Source organism: Elaeis guineensis, chromosome 9 (genome assembly GCF_000442705.2).
Source record: "Elaeis guineensis isolate ETL-2024a chromosome 9, EG11, whole genome shotgun sequence".
Taxonomy (NCBI): domain Eukaryota; kingdom Viridiplantae; phylum Streptophyta; class Magnoliopsida; order Arecales; family Arecaceae; genus Elaeis; species Elaeis guineensis.
The window spans coordinates 46,210,550-46,238,356 of NC_026001.2; the positions used below are offsets into that span (position 1 = coordinate 46,210,550).

Genomic DNA, 27,807 nt, shown 5'->3' on the forward strand with positions numbered 1-27,807 from the left:
CCGTTAAGAAGAAAGGAAGAAGAAAGAGGACGTGCGGGTCCTCTGTTCCGTGAAGAAAAAAAATAAAGAAAAAATAATGAAAAAGAAAAAGAAAAAGAAAAGAAAAAAAGAGAGATTCTCTCTTCCCTCTCTCCCTACCTTGAGTTTGAATCCGCCTCTCTAGAAAGTTCCACTTTCTCTCTCTATGGATTTTCTCTCTCTACTTTTTTTTAGAATTCTCTCTAAAACGATTCTCTTGATGGATTTCCCTCTCTAGAAGTCATCTCTCTAAGATTAGCCAATGAAGAAATTTCTTTTAATGATTCTGATCCGATCCCAGCAAAAAGTTCTGATCCACGATCACTGGGCAACATGCCCACACCCACCTTAACCACTTCCGAGTGTCATTAGATTCAATTTTCTGTAATTGTTATTGAACTATTTATACCGTAATTCGACCATGATTTGATCACTTTGATTAGCCTTGTCCTACTTTGTGAATTTCTTTTTCCTCTGATATTCTCTCTCTTCATGATTTATGCACTTAGTGAATCTGAACTGTTGCTTTAAGTTTGACCTAATTTCAGTAGGAGATTTTGAGTCACTCTATCAGTTAGACAATATGCCCATAACATCTGAGCCTTTGTTAAGCATCACAAAATCAAGTCCTTGTTGATCTCTACTAAACCATCTATTTTCTATTTAATTGTGATCAGATAAAACTACCCTAATTAGACTGATCGGGATGTTGAGCACTATTGCTTTATCAGCCTTGTGAGGGTGTCAGAATTTTGAATTTTTATGAGCCGTGGTTTAAGACTGATAGAAGAATATGTTTTGAATAATAAGCTCGAAGGATGCTCCCAGGATTGATTAAATATGTTCGTTCAGTGTTCTACGAAAAGTAATGAATCTTCTCGAGATATTTCATAATTTATTTTGAAAGTAAATAATTAGCTTTTGAAATTATGCATGATTTATGAAACTATGTTTTGAATGAAAAATAATTTTTAAAATAATATAATTTATTGATTATGCATATGTTTAGTGAAATTATGAAATCTATATGTTATGTTGCAAAAATATTTGATATGGATTGGATTTTATGCTCTCAGTCTAATTATGGTTTGACCCTGCCAATAGGGGTTATACATTGGTTTTCAACCTTGCCAATGGAGGTTATACGTTGGTTCTCGATCCTATTAATGGAGGTTGTGCATTGATTTTCGGCCCTACCAATGGGAATGGTGCATTGATTTTCACCCTGCCAATAAGGGTTATATGTTGGCATCCTCAGTGAGCTCATTGTTTCTGGCCCTAACACGGATAAATATGGTCATAGTCAAAGACTATTGAGTTATATGTATTTTATTTCAAATCAGATTTATGATTATGTATATGAATATATATAAATATTTGAAAGGATTTGATTTGCATTGAAATTAGCATGGAATATGTTCATAAATTGTTCATGGCATTTATTTTCGAACATCGTATCTACGATAATATCCGAAATATCTAATTGAGATATTCATTACTTACTAGGTTATCAAGCTTATCACCTCTCTCTTTTGTTTTTCAGATTCAGATAACTGATTATGAATATAGCATTATTGGGAGAGAGTTTTTAGAGACGAGACTTGATGTTATCAACTTCATTGAACTTAGATCTATCTTTAGTAAAACTTTATTTGATGTAAAACATATGAATTTGGATACTATTTGAGTTAGTTGATGAATACTTAATTTAAGTCGCTAAAGATACTAAATATTATAATACTTGATGTTATTTTATTAAAATTTGATGCTCTCTAGTCTATTTTGCAGGTAATTGGGAGTTTGGATTCATATGACTCAAATTAGACTCAAATTGGATCAGACTTGAGTGAACCAGACAACCAGCTCCTACTCTAGTGTGAACACGATTTAAAGATCAACGGAGGAGAATCAATATGAAGATCCAAGGATCCTTATTCACGCTCCTACCTCTCTTTTCATGAAATCCTAACCTCCCCACTCTATAAATAGAACCCTAAGGCCTCCATCTTCTTCAATCAAACCAACCCTAAGTTCTCTTTCAAGCTTCTCTCTTTCTCTCTCCCTCTTCTTCTTCTCCATAAGTCTAGAGGAGGTACTAACCCCAGCACGACACCATATTCCTCCACAGATCCTTTTTCCACATCCCATCAAATCTAGGAGAGGTCCTAATCCTAGTGCCACTACCCATTCTCTTCTACATACCCGCTTCCATCAACCTTTCTTCCTTGGAGTTCATAGACCAAGCCTTCCAGCCATCCTGCCGCTGTCTGCACGGAGGAAGACTTAGGATTCAAGGAGACATCCACCATCGGACGCAGCAAGAAGATCAACTTGGTTTAGTTGTCTTGTATCGCAATTTTATTTCTTTTCTTTATGTACGCTTCTTTATTTGATTAATTAAAAGTACTTTTACTATAATTTCTATGCTTCTTTCTTAGTTTTTTACAATCTATTATTCATTTCTTTTACGTTTTCGAAACAATCAACTAAGATCCCTGCGGATATGATCCCGACTCACCCTATCTACATAGTAGTGAGTAGGGTTAATTTTGATGTGCTACGACACGCATCAAATTTTGGCACCTTTGCCGAACATCTTAGCGTAATTGTTTTGAAAAAAAAAAATTAAAAAAATCTGCAAAAAAACAAAAAAAAATATTTTACTGCTTTCTAGATTTTTATTTCTTACTTTACATTGCTTGACTTCCTTATATGCTTTACTGCTTTATATTTCTAGTTGATTATTTCTTTCTCTTGTACTCTTGCTTTCCATACTTTGCTGATTAGTAGTTTGCTTTTTATTGTTAGTTAATTTATTTTAATTGCTTAATTACCTTCTATTTATTCTTTTTAAAAAAATTTGCCTCATATTGCTTTTCGTATATGGTAGATTTACTATTTTATATCTAGATTTCTTTATTTGCATGCATAAATTTTTTTTTACTTTCTATAGCCTGGTGATCTACTGCTTTCTATGAGTTAGAATAATTTACTGCTTTATATAATTAGTGATTTCCTGCTTCCTAAGTAGATTAATTCTTTGCCTTTTATTTAGATTACGTAGTTACCTTTTATTCTTAACTGTGAGATTACTTTATTTGCATAGTGAGTAGTTACCTTATTTATTATTACCCATTATTCCTGGTGATTTACTGCTTTCCATAGCTTAAAATAATTTATTGCCCTAAAAGTAGATTTAATTTGTTGCTTTATTTGTAGGCTACCTACTTACCTTTTAATCTTAGCATTATTTACTTTCTATTTAATTAGATTTACTATATCTTCTCATACCTAATTAACCTAATTTAAAACTTACCTCTTATTCCTTCTTGCTTAAAGATAACATAATATAAAAAGAATACAAAGACACCACATAACACTTCATATAAATAAACCAATTAAATCTTAAAAGCTACTTAACATGTTTGGACACTTTTTCTTTTTGCATTGCATATTTCTATAAAAAAAACTTAAGGGCAAAATCCTATCAACATAAGGTGGGGATTTTATCACCCTTTCTTGACCCACAAACCACCATCTTGCAATTGCATTGACCTAAACCTCTAATTTAAAATCGATTAGATGTTGACCCCTAAGGATTCTCGAGCTCAGTAGGATAAGGAACCCTAAAAATTGAACCGGATTCAGTTTAGTCAGTTTAACTGGTGTCTAGAAAAATGGTTCAGAGATTACATCCCGAAGAAAAGTAGTTCATTAATTGATTCCATTCGCTTACCTGGCCAACGTAGTTGGTGTCTAAGGAAAGCAACAGGGGACCCCCACCAACCTTACACTTACCTGACCAGTTGAGCGACTAGTCTGCTACTTGGAGTACTTGAAGGTGACCTTGACAGTTAGGAGCTGTCTAGATCTAGGATAACCCATAGATAGGATTAATTGAACCACTTGATTGTTAACTAAAAATATCAAATTTAATTAATTCTTCTCTATCTTTTTAGCATTAAAACTCCTTAGGTTCTCTTCTTTAGAACTCTTTTCCCTTCTTTTCTCCTCTTCTCTTTCAAAAAGAAAAAAATTTGTGAAAATTAAAACTCGGTGAGATCTTTTGGGTGCATGCTAGGACGCCGATCATTACAACCTCATTACACCCATTAGATCTAGAGCTAGAAAGAACGATTCAAATAAACCAAATCAAAACTATGGATCCAAAACAAGAGACTGACCCACCACGACAATTGAGGGAATATTTTACTCCCTCATCTTACACCTACTCGCCATGTATCCAGCCTCCTGTGGAGGCGGCACAATACGAAATCAAGTCCAGCATTATTCAAATGCTACCATCATTTTATGGACTGACGAATAAGGATTCGTACACACTTTGACGAATTTCTTGAGATATGCTCCACAGTAAAAATCCAAAACTTCTCCGATGATGCCCTCAGATTGAAACTATTCCCTTTTTCACTTAAGGACAAGGCCAAGCATTGGTTAAACTTCCTAGATTCCATAACCATTTCAACTTGGGACCATCTTCAGAGAGAGTTCCTCAAGAAATACTTTCCAATTGGAAAAACAAATCAAATTAAAAAAGCCATCACTAGTTTTTCCCAATTGGATGGTGAACTTTTTCATGAGATATGGAAAAGATTAAGAGATCTTATTCGTAAATGCCCCCACCACAATGTCCCCAAATGGCAACTTGTTCAGTATTTTTACGATGGTCTATCGGAGAAACATCGACAAATGATCGATGCATCATGTGGTGGGACATTCATGCTAAAGAGTGAGGATGAGGCTTGACAGCTTTTTGAAACACTTAGTGAGAACTCCCAGCATCATATCTCTGCCATCTCTAGAGAACAACCCAAGTCTCAACAGAAAAGAGGTGGAATCTATCAGATTGAAAACGTTATGGATATCCACAGTAAGGTAGATGAGTTGTCCCAAAAATTAGATCTTCTGAATACTGGACACTCTTCGACTCTACCTAACCCAGTCCAAGATGTTTGTGCATTATATGCAAGCCCGACCCATTTTGTTAGTGAATGCCCAACCGCACCTCAATTTTCTGAGTTTGTACATGAGCAGGTCCAGCAAGCTCAAACCCAACAAGCTCGTAGATCAAGAAATGATCCATACTCAAACACGTATAACCCCGACTGGAGAAACCACCCAAATTTTTTCTGGAGACCACAGCCAGTGGTTGGCCCTGCTGTACCCAGACCTAACTATCAAGATCCAACATATAAGCATGGACCGTACCACCAGTTCCAAAATGCTCCTCAACCATCTACCACTTATCACAATTCAGCTTTTGAGAAGAAGGTTTTAAAAGCGCTAGAACAATTAGAAGTCAACACCCAGACCCTTAACTCCCACACGCAATCCATTGTTAAGCTAAAGACCCAAATAGGTCAACTAGCAACCGCATTCAATAGGAGGGAAGAAGGAAAATTACCTAGCCAACCCAAGAGCAACCCGAGAGGACAATTCATGGCTGAGAGCTCCAATACTCCAGAAACCTTTTCTGAACATGCCAAATCAATCATGACTCTTAAAAGTGAGAAGGTGATTGAACATATGAGTAAAACCAATGAGACCAACCCTAGACCTCAGACAAAGTCCGAATCACCTAAGAGCAAGGACATAAAAGTAGAAAATGAACCAACTGCACCGGAATCACCTTACTTACCTAAAACCCCATTTTCGAGTGCCCTAAAAGCCCTTACTCCTGCGGATAGAAGGAAGACTCGACGAGATGTTAGAATTATTTAAGCAAGTCCAAATTAATCTCCCCTTTCTAGACGCAATCAAACAGGTCCCAGCTTACACAAAATTTTTGAAGGAATTGTGCACTCAGAAACGTAAATCTCGATCACAACTTTCGAAAAAAATATGCCTCACTGAACAAGCTAGCTCTGTATTCCAGCACGCTACCCCTCCAAAGCTTAAAGATCTAGGTACCCCTACCATTTTTTGCATTATAGGAGACTTTCACATCAAACAAGCTCTCCTAGACCTAAGGGCCAATGTGAACCCTTTACCTAGCTCAATTTATGAACTTTTTGGGTTTGGAGAACTGAAATCCACGTCGGTCACTTTACAGTTAGCTGATAGATCAATTAAGATACCACGTGGGATGATCGAAGATGTTTTGGTCAAGGTAGATAAGTTCTATTTTTCAGTTAATTTTTTAGTCCTTGATATGAAACTGAGTGGCAATCCAAAGCAAATTCCCATTATCTTAAGCAGATCCTTCCTAGCTACGGCAAACGCATGCATCAATTGTAGGACAGGAGTCATGGACGTATCGTTTGGGAATAAAAAACTGAGACTGAATGTGTTCAGTGCATCCCAGGGACCATCAACTGATAGTTGCTTCGAGATAGATACATTCGAGACATTATAGAGGAAGCCACATCAACGATTTTTGCACATGATTTTCAAGACACCCATTTGACGTACTTTAGAGTGGATGACTGTGATATGGAGGGAGGTAGCGAAGAAGTAAACATTCTAGTTGATACATCAAATGATGAAACTACTCCTTGGACAATCAAGTACGGACCATTGCCTGCATTAGCCAATACACCCACAGCTCTGTCATTAGAATCACCACCTACACTAGAATTAAAGCCACTTCCAGCCGCACTCAAGTATGCATTTCTAGGACCTAATGACACCCTCCCAATGATCATTGCATCAAACTTGACCCCGGATCAGGAAATACAATTGGTTGATGTTCTGAAGGAAAACAAAGAGGCTATCGGCTGGTCTATTGCCGATCTAAAAGGAATTGACCCCTCCAACTGTATGCACCACATTCATTGCGAGGCAGATGCCAAACCCCATCGAGACATGCAGAGGAGACTGAACCCAAACATGCGGAAAGTAGTGAAGAAAGAAATGGTAAAATGGTTAGATGCTGGAATCATCTACCCCATATCCATAGTAAATGGGTTAGCCCTACCCAAGTAGTACCTAAGAAATCAGGTATTACTGTGATGGAGAATGAAGAAGGTGAATTATTCCCCACTCGCACACTATCTAGCTGGCGAGTATGCATTGACTATAAGAAACTAAACGCTGTTACTAGGACCATTTTCCATTATCCTTTATCGATCAAATCCTAGAATGGCTAGCGGGTCAACATTTTTTCTGTTTTCTAGATAGTTATTCAGGGTACAATCAGATACCTGTATTTCTGGATGACTAAGAGAAAACCACCTTCACTTGCCCCTATGGCACTTTCGCTTTTCGGCGTGCCATTCGGGCTCTGCAATGCACCCGCTACATTTCAACGATGCATTTTGGTTATTTTTTCGGATATGATGGACAAATATCTTGAAGTTTTCATGGATGATTTCTCCATATTTGGAACCACCTTTAAGGATTGTTTTCATAACCTCTCCAAAGTCCTCAAGCGCTACACGGAAATAAATCTGATTTTTAAGTTGGAAAAAGAGCCATTTCATGATTCGGGAAGGAATCTTATTGAGACATTATTTCTAAAAGGGGGATTGAGATAGACAGCCAAAATCAAGGTCATTTCAAAACTACCACCCCCCACTTCAATTCGACAAATACGATCCTTCCTAGGTCCCGCTGAATTTTACAGATGCTTCATTAAAGATTTTAGCAAAATATCGAGACCCTTATGCAATCTGCTAGCCAAAGACACACCATTTGTCTTTAATGAAGAATGTCTACAAGCCTTCCACACATTACGAGCAGCCCTGACAACAGCACCCATAATAAAACCCCCTGATTGGTCCTTCCCATTTGAAATCGTGTGATGCTTCCGATTTCGCAATAGGGGCCATTTTAGATCAAAAAATCAATAAGGAGCCACATGTGATCTATTACGCTAGCAAAACTCTATCCGATGCCCAATTGAACTACACCACGATAGAAAAAGAGCTACTAGCGGTGGTATTCGCCCTTGATAAATTTCGTTCATATCTGTTAGAGTCTAAAGTTCTAGTATATTCTGATCACGCGGCTCTGAAATATCTGCTCTCAAAGAAAGATACTAAACCACGATTGATCAGATGGATCCTTCTGCTTCAAGAATTTGATCTAGAAATCCGAGAGAAGAAGGATTCCGAAAATATGGTCGCTGATTACATTTCTAGAATCTTAGTTGATCATACAATGAGTACAGATGAAGTTAAGGAGAAATTCCCTGACGAACAATTTTTTGCAACTTCGTTTGATGAAATCTCATGGTTTGCCCATATCCTTAACTATTTGGCAACAGGACAAGTTCCTCTTCATTGGACAAAACAGGAGAATGATTGATTCTTCTCACAGGTTAAACATTACTATTGGGAGGAACCCGAATTGTTCAAACATTGTCCTGACCAAGTGATTCGATGCTGTCCCTGAGAGTGAGTATCAAAGTATACTTACCTTTTGTCACTCTCATGCATGCGGGGGATATTTCAGTGGGAAGAGAACAGTCGTGAAAGTATTACAAAGTGGATTTTACTGGCCGACATTGTTTAAGGATGCACATAAATTTTGCTTTGAGTGCTTGCGCTGTCAGCAGACGGAGAATATTTCTCAAAAAAATATGATGCCCCTATCTCCCATTTTAGTCGTGGAAGTTTTTGATGTTTGGAGAATCGATTTTATGGGCCCCTTTCCTCCACCTATGGATACGAATACATTTTGGTTGCGATAGATTATGTATCTAAATAGGTTGAGGCTATGGCAACCAGGACGAATGATCACAAGATGGTAATCAAATTTATTCAACAGAACATCTTAAGTCGATTTGGTTGCCCAAGGGCCATTATTAGTGACGGAGGTGCACACTTCACAAATAGACACTTTAAAAGTTTAATGAAGAAATACGAAATCACTTACAAAGTTGCCACACCATACCACCCCCAAACTAGTGGCCAAGTGGAAGTCTCCAATAAGAAGATCAAATGAATTCTCGAGAAGACGGTTAGGCCTGATCGAAAAGATTAGTCTGGACGATTGAAGGAGGAAAACTGCTTTTTCTCGTAGGATCTTCCAGATTTCATCAAATCTGGGACGGAATAATTTAAAAAAAAATTTATCCTACATATATTTCAGATCTAAGTCTCTAGATCTAATCTTCATATCTGATATTAAGTCTAAAATAAATCTAAAAGGAATGAGAAAACAAGTAATACCTCAAGGATAATCTGATTATCCTGTAGATGATCTCTGCACAGCCCGAGGTTCTGATGTAGCCACGCAAACACCTGACCTCTACCGGTATCCACTCGGGTAGGACCTGGAACGTCTTCTTCTCGCGAATCTACGCTCCAAAAATCAGATTTAAATTTGATTAGGAAGATCTTCAAAAGTCTTCCTGAAGTTGGAGCAGCAGCCTGTCGAAGAAGTCCTGCAGCCTTCTGTTCCAGGCATCACCACGCTTTTTTCTTGCACCAGATGAACGTCCAACTCCTTGGACGTGAAGAGGGGAGAGAGGAGAGCAGGGAGGACGTGGAGAAGAGGGGAGGGGGCGGCAGCTATTGGGTTTTTTGCATAAAACAATTTCTACCACGAAACCCTAAGCGCAGAAGGGTTTATATAGGCCCTGTATGCTGCGTAGTGCCACATCATTCAACCAATCAAAAAATTTTAATAAATTCTGAAAAAATTCTGATTGATGGAGTGATGTCATCTGATCACATCAGATAAGAACCCCACCCTCTCTCCTAAGTTGGTGCCAACATTGGATAAACTCAAAGAGAGGTGGCGCCCAAGAGTCCATGTTGATCAAAACTCCTCTTGATCTTATCCATTTGGGGCGCCCACTTAATCCAATTGGGCTCACACCATAATCTGATTATGGCACCCAATTTGATGTGGTTTTGGCATGTGGACATTCCCCAAAAAATCCTCCAATAAGCCCTCTTCAGTTTAAGACCCATATGTCAACTTTTGACAGATGTCCTAAAATAAAATTGGCAGGTGCTAGGAATTAGCAGGTGTTGTCTTAAATTCATCTCATGAATTAAGACAAGCCTTTTCTGAACTGGATAAGCTTCATTTAGACTGAGAGAAACCTTCTCAAGGTTCTTTGTATGAGTCAAATCATATTTGACTCAGTAGAGACAGAAAAGATTACACGAGGAGAAAATTAGGCTCAATCGTGTGCTAGCACGATTTCTTTGAACCTAATTGGATCTTATCTAAATCAATTGGGCTGGACTAATTGATAACATCCAGACCCTAACCCTTGTTTGTGTGACCCAGTTAGGTTCAATTCTGTATGGTAATGAGACATGTCGTGATCTCATCATCGACATTATCGAAACTCCTTTCGATGGATCAGAACTCTTCTGATTCAAACATTAGAATGATCTATCATCAATATCATTCTAATTGCTCCCAAAATCCACCAGTGACACCTAGCAGTATGTGGTGGCAACCCATCAGAACTGAAGACGAACCTCTCGGTGCAGCTACCTGTATAATTGAGTTCCTCTATCATGAGTTCCGACTGAATTAGGGTTAAGGTGAACTCGTCAAATCCAATATCAGTCATATGATCAATCGATCGATCCGAGTCCGATGTGAAACCCCAATGAAAAACTCTTTTTTCATTATTTCACTCTGCCATGGCCATGGGCTTAAGGACTCGATCTTTCGATTATCATAGAACTACTCTCATCTACCGAGATTGATAGATCCCATCTTGATGCGACCTAGTTCCTACAATGAATATGCTACAGCCCACATACACCTCAGGATTCCGAATAGCTAAGAGACCGAGTTATGGTGTAGTCAAACTATAACACACTCAAGGTGAACTGTCGATGCACCTCAGGTCAAAGAACTAGACACACAACTGCAGCATTGAGCTAGTCATCGACGAGAAGGTAGACTTCCTTATGACTGCTCGATATGATCATGCTCAGTACTCTCGTTCTCAACGAATACCTGTACTCTCGCTCCGGTGTCTCCACACCGTGAACTCAAGACACATCTACCCTAAGGAAGCGATCGTACACCAACCTTCCGGATCGATCACCATCCTCGTAATGATCCTATGGTCAGGAGCTGTTTATGAGTTAGTTATGTAAATTCATGTCTTAAATTTTCAACTCTTGAAAATATGAATTTACATTCCTACTAACTCAAAAGATGTATCACAGACACAATGTACACAATGTGATAGAAGAATAACCCTTTTATTCATTTATAGTCAAAATTACAAATTTGTCCTTAGATCTGTACAGGAATGTGTCAGCCGATCTGGCATCTAGGGCACACATCTAACAACGATTAGACGATGCATTATGGGTCTACCATACTGCATACAGGATCCCGATAGGAATGTCTCCTTATCAGCTTATTTTTGAAAAAGCCTGCCATCTACCAGTAGAGCTAGAACACCGCACATTTTGGACTATAAAGCAATTCAATTTTGACATGAAAAATGCTAGTAATAGGAGATTACAATTGAACGAATTAGAAGAGCTACGCAATGAAGCATATGAGTTCAAGAATTTATAAGACTCGAACTAAGGCTTATCATGATAAATTCATTTCACGAAAAATATTCAAACCTAATCAAAAAGTGTGGCTTTATAATTCGAGGTTACGACTATTTCCTAGAAAACTCCGTTCACGTTGGGATGGACCATATATCATAACTCACGTATTCCCTCATGGAGAAATTAAAATCAAAGATCCTAAACAGGGAAACACCTTCAAAGTAAATGGCCAACGATTGAAATATTATGTGGATAAAATCAGAGATAGCGAGCAAGTTGACTCAATTGAATTGCAGGATTCAGTCTACAATAGAACTTTGACTTGATCTGGCTGAAGATCTTAAACTTAGTGCTTATTGAGAGGCAACCCAATATTTTATTTTTCAGTTATCCAAATTCTTTTTATTTTGTAAGAAGTTCTGAGAAAGATAATTAGTCAAGTTGGGGGAGAGCACCACGATCAATGGAGTCAAGAACACACCATGCCCAGCGATGAAGGATCTCTCAATCAAGATTACACACATCGAACTCAGGTGGTGTCCTTGTTACATTCTATTTTAGCTTTATTATGATTTTTTTCTTCCATTGGGGACAATGAAAATTAAGTTGGAGGGAGAATAACTAATTTAATTAAATCCTCGAGTATGGTCAAAAATAATTAGTTTTGTGTATCTGAATTTTATCTTGATTTGAAGTTAACTAGGCACCCTAATCAATGAGCGGTTAACGGTCTAGATAATTTTAGAGATATTGAGGAAAAAATTATTAAGGACGTCCAATTAATGAGAGAATTTAGATCAGACTAAATTTTAAAGTGATTCTAGAACCCTCTTCCCACCATCTCAATGAAGAATGGGGTATGGGTGGAAAGATTGAGGTATGCAAAAAAAATTTTTATTAAAAAAAAGATAAAATAAAAAAAAAAAAATTTAGCATTTCTCACTAAGTAACAGGGCCCCTTCACTTAAGCATTGTTGTTCGCGTCAAAAGGTGAGAATATGAAAAAACCTCTTGTATAGTTAGTTTTTAACACTCGAGTCAGTAAGCTTGAGGGGTGTTTTACACCTAATACCCTAAAACCAACTGGTTTGGGAGTCATTGGCCTAAAGCTCACTACAAAAGTCAATTAGAAAGCTTAAGTGGTTAGGATATTACACTAACTGTACATGTAAATATTTCTACAAAGAAAAAAAAGAAAAGAAAAGAAAAGAGAAAGAATAAGAAGACTAAATTGTAAGAAGACAATAAACCCTGCTCACATCAAGTTAGAGGACTTAAAGAGTAGAATGAGAAGTTGGTGAAAGAAGATCTTTAAAAATTTCTATGGCTAATACTCAACCATTAATTGGATCGAATTGATAATCCAATAAAGTACTTCATTAATGATCTAGCCGGATATCCACTACAATTAGAAATGTCTAGGATAACTTTCGATTCAAGGATAATTTGATGCACAATGCTAATATATCCATTTTACTCGAGGACGAGTAAAAGTTCAAGTTGAGGGGTGTGATGAATACTTAATTTAAGTCGCTAGAGACTAAATATTGTAATAATTAATGTTATTTTATTGAAATTTGATGCTCTTTAATCTATTTTGCAGGTAATTGAGAGTTTGGGTTCATATTACTCAAAGTAAACTCAAATTGGATCAGACTTGAGTGAACCAGGCAACCAGCTCCTATTCCAGTGTGAACACGACTTAAAGATCAACGGAGGAGAATCAATATGAAGATCCAAGGATCCTTATTCACGCTCCCACCTCTCTTTTCATGAAACCTTAGCCTTCCCACTCTATAAATAGAATCCCAAAGCCTCCATCTTCTTCAATCAAGCCAACCCTAAGTTCTCTTTAAGCTTCTCTCTTTTTCTCACCCTCTTCTTCTTCTCCATAAGTCTAGGGGAGGTACTAACCCTAGCACGACACCATATTTCTCCACAGATCCCTTTTTCACATCCCATCAAATCTAGGAGAGGTCTTAATCCTAGTGTCGCTGCCCTTTCTCTTCTACATACCCGCTTCCATCAACCTTTCTTCCTTGAAGTTCATAGACCAAGCCTTCCAGCCATCCTGCCGTTGTTTGCACGGAGGAAGACGAAGGATTCAAAGAGACACGTCCACCATCGGGTGCAGCAAGAAGATCAACTTGATTTAGTTGTCTTGTATCGTAATTTTATTTCTTTTCTTTATTTACGCTTCTTTATTTGATTAATAAAAAGTACTTTTATTATAATTTCTATGCTTCTTTCTTAGTTTCTTACAATCTATTATTCTTTTCTTTTACGTTTTCGAAATAATCAACTAAGATCCCTGCGGATACGATCCCGACTCATCCTATCTACATAGTAGTGAGTAGGGTTAATTTTGATGTGCTACGACACGCATCATTAATTAATAAATCTAAATTTTGAATTTCAGTATTTTAATTAATACCACTATGTTGTTTGATATCTATTTTGAAATGTCTTACATACGTATGGAGAGAGTTCTCAGTAAATTTGCGGCGGTTGTCATGATTCTTGGCTCACAATCTCAGATCAAGAGCATGACATATAAAGAATTAGAAATCCAACTTAAGTCTACCTAGTTTTAGGACTTATCAATCCATCTAGAATTTAGTTTCCCTAGTTTAAGGGACTTAGAGGCCTGCCTTAAATATAACCAGTTTAGAGACTTCAAAGTGTTTTAATTTTGGCTAGTCTAAAGACTTAAGGTCAATCTTAAATTTGTCCATCTATCTTCACTTTGTCCAGTGTGGAGACATAGAGGTCATTTTTTTTAATTTATTCAGTTTAAAGACTCAGAGGTCTATTTTGAATTTGTCTAGTTTAGAGACTAAAGGTTAGGGTCCCATGTTAAATCTGCCCAATTTCGAGACTTAAAGGTCGGTCTTCAATTTGTCTGGTTCAGAGACTAAGGAGTCTCTCTTGTTTCTGCCTAGTTCAAAAAATACCTAGAGATCTATTTTGATTAAAAAGAAAAACTATTCCTAAAGGAAATGGCTAAATTCTTTAAGTCTTTGAAAATCTTCATTTAGAGTTAGGCCATGCCTGAAGGCTATGATCATAGACTACAATTACTTGGTGATTTGGGCTGAACAAAACTCGGAGGTTATGGGCCTAGACCTAATCTTTTTGATCTGAATACTTGGATCCAACCATCTCAATGATATGGTTATAGATCCATAATTTATACTTTAATGTTCTGGGCTTAAGTCACCAAGAAGGATATGGCTGTCCTATTGCTCACACTTGAAGGAATATAACTATGGACCCATTACTCAAGACTTGAAGTTTTTTGGGAAACGCAACTCTGAAGGAGTATGGCTATGAAGTAGGAACCCATCGATTGCACTTTGAACCTTTTGGGTTGTATCATCCTGAAGGAATATGTCTGTGGACACATTTCTCACACTTGAACATTTTGGTCTAAGCTGTCATGATGAAAAATGGGTATGAAGCCATTACTGGCACTTAAATTCATTGGATTAAACCACGCTGAAGGAACATGGCTATGAACCCATACTTGTAGTATGATCTTTTTGGTCCAAGTCAACCTTGAAAGGATATGACTATAGACATGTCCTTCTGAATTTGGTGGTTCAAGCTAAACCATGTGAAGGATGTGATTGTGGACACAATTACCAGGGCTTGGAGCTAAACCACCATGAAAGAATATGTCTATAAACCCATTCATCATGACTTTAATTGTTTTGGCCTAAATCACCTTAAAGAAATGGTTGTGGGGCCTTTTTTTAATGTATCACTTTGGGCTAAATTATATCAAAGGATATGATTTTGGGCCTACTGTTGTTGGATTAAACACCCTGAAGGAGATGGTTTTAGGTCCATTATTCACAATTCTACATCTTGGGAAAAAACCACCCAGAAGTTGAATGATTTTGTGTGCATTGTTCATGATTAGACATTCTGGGCTAAACCACCTTGAAGGCCACCGTTTTACGCCTGTCTAAGATTATGTGTCTATGCATTTAACAAGCTTTAATTTTCACATGTTGACTGATTTGAATTGTGGTTGCATTGCGTCGGTGGAATGCATGGACTGCATATATAAAACACATTTGGACTGCATAGAAAGATGGCTTTGAAGTTGCAAATATAACATACTTGGGTGGCATAGATAGCAAAATTTTTGACTGCATATATGGCTAGTTTTAGACTGCAGATCTGGGCTGGTTTAGACCATCAATATGAGGCTATACTTGTTAACAATTTAGGCTAATCTATGATACATTTGGACAGCACAAGAGGTTTATATGGGATAGGCAGATAAGTTGTCTTATAGTGGACTAGGCTACACACGTGGAGCAGCCTTTAGATCACAAACGAAGGGCTGTTTTGGGAGCCACATGGAGATCTTTTTATACTGCACACATGGCTGTCTTGAAGTCATATGGACCACATGTTTGGGCCTAAATGCATGACAGCATAAGCTGAAGTCCCAAATGACTCTTGATGGCATTCAGCATGTAGTTCAAGCATAATTTGGGTGATCCAATTGGGTAATAGAAAGATTTTCCTCAACCTATTCAACTTGAATCTCGCAAATAGTAAACTAGAAGAAAAAAGGATTTCTGAAAATAGGGCCTAAGTCTCTTTTTCTTCTTTACTAATTAAAAATACAAGATATACAACTTCTACTCATAATAATGAGGATCAAGATTTTAAATCCCGTGGGATGGGACTATCCTGATTTTTTTATGGCATGGGACACACTGCCGTCCCGCCCTGTCCTAACACTTGCGACAGAGGATGTCCCAAGGTGTCCCGATTGGGATGCAGGACGACGGGACGCTAGCGAGATGACCCTATCCTAACACATGGGATGGTACTTTATCCCGATGTCCCACAGGACGTCCCGCTGGGACCTGAATCCTTGACAAGCATCATCCTTATACAATGCCAGTCGCATTCCTCTTCCTAGCTTCTAGAGGAACTTCCATCCAAAGTTTTAAGTCATGGCGAGATGGGGATGTCCCAACCATCCCATCTCGTTTCTATGAGAAAACGGGACCAAGGTAGGGTCAGGACTCCAAAACCCATCCATATAGCAAGAGAAAAATGAGGAAAGAAAGAAAGGTTTGAAAGATGAAGAAAAGAAAAAAAAATGGAAAGAATGAAGAAGAAAAAAAGAAAAGCAAGAAAGGAAGGAAGAAGAAAAAGAAAAACAATGAAGGAAATAAAGAAGAAAGGAAAAAGAAAGAAGAAAAATGAAAAAAAAAAGGATAAGAAAAGAAAGAAAAAGGAAAAGAAAAAAAGGTAGAAGAAAAAGAAAGAAAGAAAGGAAAGATGAAGGGAAAAGAGACGAAGGATATCTATAGGAATACATGATTAGGACCACCGTCGAGATGGGATGGTACAGCAGAGCATTCCGTTTCATGGAGAAACTGAGCCAACCCCATGTCATGGGATTTAAAACCTTGCTTCTGCCCTTGCACAATTAGGTCGGATTGCTCTTCCTAGTTCTAATGGGACTCTTTTACCTAAAATAGTTGTCTAGAAGAAATAATCTAAAAGGTGGAGTGACAATATGGGAGGATGGAGGTGATGCCGTGGCGGTTTTATGGCAAAGGTGGTGGACTAGGATTTTATTGTTCAAAATGAAAACATTGAGATCTTGAATCAGAGAAGGCTGCAATTTCTTCTACGAATAGATCGTTGTCGCTGAATCTTTACAAGAAATCTCATGGGATCTGGATATTTCTCATTATTTTTTCAAGAAATTATTGGCAAAATTTAGGAGTGGAAAAGGGCTAGCACAAGGTCCACATAGGCATTTTAAGTGAGAGGAGAGAATAGGATTAGGGTTTCCGACAAGTCTCACAGACTCTTATTTCACATTGCGATCCTGGATTTCTTTCTTTTTTTTTTGAATTTAATATCAGTCAGTTGTTTTTGGACATGTTTTCAAGAAATAGAAATCAAATTGTATCAGTTTACTTCAAAAGGATTTCTATCTTTTCCCTTTTTGGCCGAAGTAGAGATTTCATTTGATCTTTTGTTTCGAGAAATGCCTTCAAAAATATTATGTTTATTTATCATAAAAAGGGCCCATCTTAAATGCTAAGAAATAATTTTAATTAATATCAACTTAAATACTATTCCATTAATGCCATTTCTAAAAATAAATCCATCTTAAATTCTAAGAAATAATTTTGATTAATGACAGCTTAAATACTATTCTATTAATGCCTATTCCATGATGCATCATTTGTTTGGCTAGCCTGGCAATCTCTCTTAATCCTCATTATTCTCGAGCCCTTTATTAATTATTGACTGTTAAGATTCTAATCAAGTCGATTCTTGATAAATTGAGAACATTAATTATCACATTCCTTTTAAAGTTACCATGCATGGATTATGAGACCATCCTTCTTAGTGATGGTGTTTAACAATCTAATGTAGACTTAACATTGATCTATGTATACACAAAAGTAATTTTTATTTACAAAGTTCGGAAAGCTTGAAATCACAACTCTGCCCATTTTTTTGATTATAAAAAAAGTACATTTTAAGAACACAATGGGACAAATCTAATATATCTAATATATCTATATTAAAATGAAGGCTTTGTGTTGGCAAGCTCTCCTTTTGCCATCTGTATAGGCTATGCTTTCGCTACATGTATAGGAAATTATTTTCAAATAAAACAAGTGCTTATTATCATGGAAGTTTTTCATAGAATTATCATCACAGTTTTTCTTTTGGTTTCCTAATGCGGCATGCCCTCATTTATTAGTTCTATATACGGAAATATAAAATAGGAAGGAAAGTAATGCCTGCTTAAATACAATTCCATTAATGTCCAAGTCATAAATAGCACAAATGTTTTTGCCACAACCAAACACCGGCATCGTTAAAACTCCCCAGGAAAGAAAGTGGGCCCAATCTCTCCATCTACCACATATATATGCATAGATATATGTCATGCATGTATATAGCATCTAATTGCGTGTGGAAACTTTCTTGGATAGAGAAAAGTTCAAGGGAGCGTGCATACATGCCTTTCGCAAAGCATTGGCATTTATTGCTACTTATTAGCATCAAATATCATGTTTTGTTCCTTTTAAAACCAATATTAATAGGTTAGAAATTAGGACTAGACATTGTTAACATTAAACTAGAAAAGATTTTGAACTTAACAAATTTGGTGGGGTTGTGGGTAAACTATGATATTTTATAACACTAATTAACATTAATGTGCTAATATGGTGAACATCATGTTGCACTACCAATTTCATTTTCATGTTCATGAAATATCAACAATAAAAGTTTTTAAAAACTTGGACTAAGTTCATATGAAAAAATTGTGCATGTGAGGTGACTAACCAAATAAATCGACTATCATGGATACATTTTTTTTTAAGACAGATAAATGGAAAGAAAAGCAAGAATAGACAGATGTGAATCTGAATGAGTCCAACACAAATCAGATGGGTTTGAGTATTTCTCCAACTTTCCAACAATAATAAATAAAAATATTAAAAATTTTTCTAAAAAAAAATAATTAAATATAACACATGTTGTCCACAACAAAATAAGGTATAAAAAAGAAACAAGCTGGGAAACCTCAAATTTAGGAAAAAAAATAACTACCTTATAATTCACACTATGCACAAAATGCATTTTTTTACATTATTTTAACTATTTTTGAAATACATATAGAATAAATATAATATAAAGAATTTGGGCCCGATTGCTAGGGGCACTGCCTCCTAAAGGGCATGATGTCAAGGTATAGATCTAGAAAAAATTGTCTGATTTAAAAAAAAAAAAGCGACCATCAAAATTGAACGTTGTATAACCAAGTTATGGTGTCCAAAAGTTTGGCTCGTGATCTGGCTTCCTGATGTGGTGAATCTTGCTCCTAGACCCTATCTAGCCCTACCCATGGGGTCAAAGCAATCCACATAGAGTTCGGTGATCCTCCTGGATCATTGGAATAAATAATATAATTATTAATCAGGACATCAACATGTGCTAAAAAATAAATTTTACTACTATCAGGACATTGCATCAAACATTAACTATCCTTGACAACAAAGATAAAGCATTTAGTGAATGCAAGCAATTGGTGGGGTTTTGCTGCTATCCCTCTTTGTTTCTTACTCCTGTTCTTTCTTTCCCTCATTATTATATAATATAACAGCTTTTAGAAAGATGAATTTTGGTATTAGAGATGATTTGGTGAAACTTTGATGGTTTTTATGGCTGAATTTGTCACATTATTGAAGGAGGCTAGGAAATATTTGGATAAAAGCCATAACAACTAAGACAGGTAATGAGATTAAACAAAGGCTTTTGTGATGGAATGGAGGTCTGTTGAGAAAGGATTGAGGTGAAGAGTGCATACATAGAGCAACAAGATGATAAGGATCAAAGCAAAATTGGAATGCTTTTCCTTTCCATTCATTTTTACAACCATGATACATTATTATGAGACATCAAGGTTGGCTTTGTATGAGACTGGTCATGGTGATAGAAGTGAGATGCAGTATCTAGAAACCAAAGGACGTAGAAGAATAGTGAGGCTGTGAGGGAGTATTTGAATAAGGTATAAGAGGGGAGTGACTCGCCCATTCCGTTTCTCCTTCTCTTCCTCTCCACTTCATTCACTTGTCTTCTTCTCTTTCTTTTGCTTTCAACTCCAGAACAACCGTCTCTTCCTTCTTTAGAGTTTCTCGGATAGGGAGTAGGATTGTGGAGCAAATCATGAGAGCTTAAATGAAATAGGATGATTAAGGCTTGACAACTGTTGCAACTTATCAGTTCTAGACATGTGGCATGTATCACATGCATAATGTGGGTCCCATTCTATAATCAAATCCCAGCATTCTAGAACGTTCGTAGCAGGGGTTTGGCTTAGGTCACTATTTTGTGGAAACTTAAGTTTCTACAGCACCTAATCTACAACCACATGATGCTTTAAGATTTTAATCATTTGATGAAGGTAACCAGAAAAAAGAGGATACTACTCCGGTTACTTATCCTAACATGCACCCACTTGAGCATCCCTCTTGCTGTTTGTGCTTCTTCCAGGTTTCCTCATCTCTTTTCTTCTCTTGAAAGCCATCAGGAAAGTCTCTTAAAGATAATTTTTTAATGTGTATATATCCTGTCTTCGAATCATTTAGGATTTGTTTATAACATGGCTATCGGAATTCTGAGAAAGCAAAAGTAGTGACTTTTTGAACTCCAGGAAAGAGGGGGGGGGCAGAGAGAGAGAACTAGAGATGAGACTAGAATCTTAATCCTTATGAATAGATTATGGAGGTATTTCTTCTGCAAGATGCATGCAAGGAAATCATAGGCAAAGAAAGGATAGGCAATGAGAGAGATTGATATCCTTCCCAAACTGAAAATAGGCTGATACAAAGAGAGACTATAGAGAATTGAAGGAGAAGAGAAACGTACACAGAAGAATTGTGTGTGCATGTGTCAGAGAGAATAGAAAAGGGAAAGGGCCGGGGCAGGTGGGGGTTGGGGGGGTGAGGGTTGGTGGGTGTGGGTGTGGAGAGGGATGAGGCTTTGATATATCCTGGCATGATAGGAGGCATCTACTAGGCTTCAACAAGATAGCAAAAAAAGTGTAAGGAAAAGGAGAGGAGCTTGAGCAGATGCATGGTGGGATAATAGGGTCAGAATCCCCTTTAATTCCATCATATCCATTGAAGGATTAAAATCTTATAGTGTCATGTGGTCATAGATTAGGTGCAATAGAAACAAGTTTCCACCGTGTAATGGACCTAAACAGCACCCTTATGACCCTTAACGATGTTGGGAGAATAAGTTAGGTGTAACTTGTTTCAGACAGCAGTGTGCCCCTTCCATAAACTTGATGGGTCCCACAAAGCTTCAAATCATGTATGATTGTATTGACTTATCTCAAGTGGCAACAGACTCCTTTGTCAAACTTTAATTGACTTATTGTAGAGATGGGATTGTAGAACTTGCCGGACTTGGTTCACTAAATAACCTATATAACAATGATGTGCTAATTGCTGTTGATTGCAATCTAAAGCGATGCTCCTTGCTATAAGAATTGGCCATATCTTCCTTGTTCAAACTTGAGGTGATTTAAGAAGCATTGGAAGCTTAGTCAATGTGGAAAACAACGGAAGTGGTTTGATGTTCAAAAACATTTGCTCATGGTGAAGCCATGTTTGGAGTGAGCACAAGAATTCTGTTCTCATTGCAACTTGACTTTACACCAAAAAACCTAACATCTATACAAAATTTAAGCTCTTGGATGCCATGGATCAGATGCCCATCATGTAATGGATGAAACTTATGGTGTGAAGTTAGCTAGGCACAAATGGTAAGTTTTTAGGTTTGTTCTGAGAGTCCTTGGTGCAACAATGTTCTCTTCTTGGTGGTCTTTAGCCCTTCTGTCACTCTCTTGAAATACATTGTCATAAATTTTGATGTAAGATGAACCAAGGTGATGTAGACAAAAAGTAAGGGTCCTCATGCCACAAGGGAGTTATTCTTTTCCTTTACCTATTTAATCTATTATTCCCCATTTAATCCTTCATTTCAATGAACAACATTTTCAACTATCCTTAAATCATAACAGAAATAACAACACTCCAACCAACCAGCATTCAGACTAAACCTAAGAATAGTAACATTAGCTGTTCCTATCCCAAGACCAAATGTAGCATTATGGAAGAATATAGGTTGGAAAGATGCAGCATATAGCTAGAATTGACCCTACCCGAGGAAAAGAGATGGTTTTGCATTTTGACATTATGTACTATGTTTAGGCTCAATTTTAGTTCAAATTTAGATGTGTGGATTTATGTTGTGATATTTGGACCATAAGGGGTTTTTAATCAGATAAATCCTTAAAAAAAAATTAAAAAAAAAACTCATTTCTAGTGCAAAACTATTCATCTTTGATTAGGTCATTGGCCTTTCCAAAATGCTTAGAATTAAGCTAGTAAAAAGTAAAAGTACATTTTATCAACAAAAGATATGTAGTAGCATAACATAAAGGGCTCAAACACTTGGATTATGGATAGGATGGCTCAATCCAGGTTCTTAGCTTGAAAGTGATGCATGCTTGGCTGGGCTGGGCTGCCACTATAACTCCATGCTATACCAACAATACGCACGGATGGACATGCTACATAGCTCAAGCTTGGGACACCTTGACCCAGCCTAAGGTTGGTGCTTCTAAAGCCTTAGCTAAAACCGTGTTACTTCAGTTATTAACATCCTATCTAACTCTTCACAAAATTTTTCACAATAATTATATGAAATTGATTTGCAAATTTTTAAGATTAGGATACTGCATGAAAGATTAGTAATTGTTTTCACTTACACAGCAAAAATTGAGGTGCAATTAATGATAGCTTGTCAATAGAGTCTTCGTTTACACATATTCTTATGAAAAACTGAACTATAAACTCAAATAATTGCTGGCATCAATGAGTCAATACTAAATTTTGTGCATAAGGTGGTTCCCGAACCAGATTGTCTGAAAAATCTATTTTGAATATCAATATGAAAAAATAACTTGCTTCAAATTTAATTAGATATAACATGTGGAATTGTAAATTGCACCTCTTCTATCAAAAATATTTTTTATACTGAATTCACAAAGGCTACACTTTAGCATACCTGACTCTCGAGCACAGGAAGTATCACTAACAAAGGAACAACTGCTATGTCCTGCAAGCATTAACACAAGAGGTTCTACAAAGTCACTAAGTTGAGAACCTATCATTATTTATGAAACATCTCATGTAAACAGAGTAACGAACAATTTACGAAACTAGCAAGTATGAAAGTTAGAAGAACAATAACCTGCAGAAGAAGAATTCCCAAAGTCGCGGAACCAAATCGTGTAGGAAGCTCACCTTTCTCGGCAAGAAGCTATACAGGAGACACCATATAATGTCAGCATATTACACAGTTGATTAACAATTTGACCTTTGCAATATTTTGTTCATTATCTATAATTAAGCGATGTGACTAGATGAGACAATGCAACCCTAAGACAATTTATTCCTTTCTAAATTTCTTTTAAAGTTTTTTCCCTAGATAGACATGGTTACAGACTTACAGTACTAAGATGTTGAAAGCCTTGAGGTATCACTCTTTTCCAATCCCGATGTTGTTTCTTCCATATAGTAAGTTTCTTTTTTTAAAAAAAAAAAACCACAATACCTTTTCCCTAACTGTTGAAGCTTATGTTGAAATATTGTATAAACTAATCATTTTAGTCATGCTCTCCTTGTCATTGTCGTCATCATAATCTTCTTGTTTATTGACAATTCTTTATTCTTTCACAATTTTCCTATTAAAAGTTTGTCCTATGCTCTCTCACACATCATTATTTTGCCACAGCCAAAATGATGGATATCTCAATATTAGGATTTCTCTTGTATTGTCCCATTCCACTTGATTAAAAGAAAAAAATAAGGACATGTTTGGATGTCTAGGATTTGTAACATTAGGATAAAATTCATGATGGGATGTGGGTTTTGATCCTATAGGATTATATATAAAATCCTATTAAAAAAAATAACCTCATGTAAATAATCCTATCCTATGTTTGGATGATAAATTAGGATTTCCTCTGCCTCACTCCTTCCTCTTCTCCCTTCTCTTCCTACTACTTGTTTTATCCTTTTCAATATTTCCAACAATTAGGTAGATTATTCAATTGGAGATGGTTTTGAGTATCGAATTATTGCATGAGTTATATGGGAGAAAGATATGAACTGTAAATAAAATTTAATTTGCTAATTATTAAAATGCCTGCCTTTAAAATTGTTTGACTTAATAAAAAAAGGTCTTTGAATTTTAAAGATCGTTTTTATAAATTTTTATTTTAAAAAATATGTATAATAGGGTGATACAAGGATTTGAACTCCAAATATTTTGATGGCCTACCCATCACCTTAACCAATAAACCATAATTTATATTGAATTTTACATTGATTGATAATATATTTATACCATTTATACTCTTATATCTGAATAACCAACACAAAACCCTAGCCATCGTTTAAGCTTCCCTATTCGGCTGCTCCAAGCCACTGTCCACCCAATTGAGACTCCGAGGATGGAAACAAAAGGAAAAATCAGGGGAAAACGTAGAAAAAATCAATGAGAGCAAAGAAAAGATGGAAAAGGTAAGACCTTTTCCCACATCGATTGATCATTATTTTTTTCTTTTCACTTCTTTTTCTTTTCATTTCATTCTCTTGTTTTGGTAATCTGTGGTGAAGGAGAGCACCTAAGGGAGATCGGGGGGTTTCTTAGGTTGGTCAGCGAAGACGGCAAGGAGGTGGAGGGCGGGGGGTGGCTGTCGACAGAGGGGAGGGAGAGGAGGAGGCGGAGGAGGGCGAGGAAGGAGAGGGGCTAGGTGGGGCAGTTGGAGAGGGGAGGAGGCGGAAGAGGGGAAGGAGTTGGCGTAGGCGAAGAGAGGTCGTAGACTCTGGGGGTGGAAGATAGAGCCTGACAATCTTAGGAAGGAAAAATGACCTCCTGAGGTCTTTATTTTTTCCTATAGGATTACCTACTTCCGATTGTTTTTGTTATCCCATAGTTCAATCCCCCAAACCATGGCTAGAAAGAAAAGGGGATTTTTGTCCATATGACTCCCAAATCCTATAGGATTTGGACCAATCCTTTCCTTTCCAAAAGGCCCTTAAGTTTTATTTTAATCCTGCAGTTTCATAATGGCCATTGAGGTTTCCTTTTCCTAAGTCTAGGACAAATTAAGGAAAACAAAAAGGTGTGATCAATTTTCCCTTTTGGGCTCATTTCAGGCTCGGGTTGGGTTCGATGACCAAACTAGGGAAAGTGTTGGCTCAAGCCTGCCTTGGCCCACTGTATCCATTGTTATGTGAAGTCTCAAGTAAATTAGCATATTTACATATTTACACCAAGCAAATCAGCAACCTGTAACTTAGCTTCAATGAAGTTTCATCTACTCAGTCTGCAACATTGTCCCATCCGATGACTAATTTTCTTAAAGAATGGTGGTCTTTCTTCCTCAATCAAGACCACACACTCTCTGCTCTTCCTCTTCTATTGCAATAGTTATCATGCCTCGTCCAACAAAGATTCTCATTCGATGCCACCCAATAGCATCAGAGCATGTCATAAAGAAATTGAACCTCTTACTACCCAACTGCCTTACTTATTGTAGTTCAAGTGTGGACAGTCAAGTTGCCTAATTTGGTCATGTTTTTTTCTCATACTCCTGACATTGAAGATCCCTTGTATCATCACTTTGTCCAATGGAATCCTTAATGGTGCTACCTGCCATGTCAAAGGAGATGTCAGCTTTTTATCAAGAAGTCAGGCAGTGGAGACTTCCTGTTGCTCGATAGACAAGAATTTAACTGGTTGTAAATGATTTTCGAAGGTGGCACATGAAACTTACAATATAATCACCAATTGCACCAATTCATTCAGGTCCTCCCAAAGTTGCATCCTAGATCTTTGTTCAAATCATATTACTCATGCATAAGTATTGCACTAAGTCAGGCTTTTGGATTATCATATGGATAATACTCTCTGCCATTTCTTTATCACCAATAGTTAATTCACATTTCCAACATCCTAGTTCCACAAATCTTCTTAGTCTTTTTAACCTTTTCGAATTCTTCCTTTGCATGCATGAGATATTATCTCTCCTTAAACTTTTAACTGCTACATGATTGCAATGTTCCTATTTCAGTGATACCATTGGCTAGGAAATCTACAATAAATTGCAAAGGATTGCCATCAGACTGAGAGCCAATTATGGAAATACAGAACTTGATGGATCAAACTTTAGTCCATAAAAATGAACTTGAATATATCAGACAACTTACCCATAAAGGTCAAGATGTGCTAACCTAACATTAATTCTCCATCTTCCTCCAACAAGCTTGAAACTCATATCAATAGAATTAGGCCTTTTAATAACTAAATTACAGAGCATGTTTTGCAAATTTCAATGGTTAAATTTAATAGCCTGGTCTAAATTAAAAATATGCATTAACAAAGATGTAAAACTTTGCAGTATGACTCTTCATGACATTGCACACATGCCGAAAAAGCTTTTTTTTTTTCCATTATTAGACTATCAATGCAGAAGAAAATATGATGCAAGGTGATAAATAAATTCAACTAGAGCTAATAATGAGACTTGAATACAGAAGAAACATGTTTTTCAAACATCATAGGAATATAATGCAGACAGTTTATAGAACATTGTATTGTGAGAAACCAGTTTCAATTTGCTCGAGATTTAACAAAAGTTCAAATGGGACACACTGAGTTTCTAGACCATCCAAACAGTTCAGGTACCTATTTAGCTCTAATTATACTAATCAATATGAAGTGAGAAAGATGCACACCTGTAGAACAAAAGCAGAAGATGATAATGAAAGAGCAGCGCCAATCACTATCGCTTCATCAACGCTTCTGATATTTACCTGTTTTCACTTAAACCAGATAATCTTAAGTCCCAAAAAGAAAACTAAAAACAATGGAGCCTATATTTATATAAAGCATTTGCTTCATTACATATAAGCAACATTGAGAATAATATTTGTTTGCATATTCTTTAAGATTATAAAGATCAATGACATTTAAGTTGTTTAGAAGGCACCCTTGAGATGATTATGCAACATTTACAAAATTTGAAATGTTTACTCATGAATCCACAATGACAAAACAAGGATAACATAAGATTAAAGATTGTATAACAATAGAGATTGTAATAATATAAGCATTTACCTGACCAACATAAAATATATAGTGGATAAATTAAAAGCACACAAATAATTGTAAAGAATTTGTTGACCACTATAATCAGACAACCACACATCCAGATGTAAAAGTTACATGAGAAGGATAATAGTATGGATCTCATTAAAAAGGAAACAAGTGTGGGGTGGGTCAGTTAGTTCTGATCACCCTTCTATATTAATAATCAAGTACTTGATATTTATCCAACTTGATCAGACAACTTATGCCCAACATAAGTAGCAAGTTAAACTCATGGTGACATTGCTTGACTCACATAATCCTCACGCTGTTCTGAAAATTATACACATATCTCCAAGTTTTTTGTTGCAAAGCAAAAGATAATAACCGCATTTTACTTGAAATTGACTACTTGTAACTATTTTAAAGGTTCAAATGGAGTGAATTAGCATCAGCTATGCTTTGAAACATGACTGCTTTGATCACCTAGATGATCTGCGTAGGTGAAGCTTAAGCACCCGATAACATTTTGTATCATGTTCAAGCATAGAAGATAAAACTAATTTATACATTATGTTGATTGTTACCAAGTTGATAGTTCTTG

The 27,807-nt window shown here is 36.6% G+C and overlaps 1 protein-coding gene and 1 non-coding gene across 3 annotated transcripts in view; both read right to left on the bottom strand.

Annotated features, from left to right (window-relative positions):
* LOC105035152 (K(+) efflux antiporter 3, chloroplastic) overlaps positions 1 to 27,807 on the bottom strand; it is a 98,012-nt gene that overhangs the window by 18,727 nt on the left and 51,478 nt on the right. For both annotated transcript variants that reach the window (XM_010910595.4, XM_073243071.1), the window contains 3 exons: positions 26,852 to 26,929; positions 23,298 to 23,366; positions 23,112 to 23,162 (listed from right to left, as the gene is read on the bottom strand). In XM_010910595.4, coding sequence (XP_010908897.2) covers positions 23,112 to 23,162; positions 23,298 to 23,366; positions 26,852 to 26,929 — 198 coding nt within the window. The remainder of the gene's footprint in view (positions 1 to 23,111; positions 23,163 to 23,297; positions 23,367 to 26,851; positions 26,930 to 27,807) is intronic.
* Positions 4,562 to 4,667, bottom strand: LOC114913649 (small nucleolar RNA R71). The gene has a single exon (XR_003799562.2). It is a non-coding gene; the product is annotated as a small nucleolar RNA R71 (small nucleolar RNA).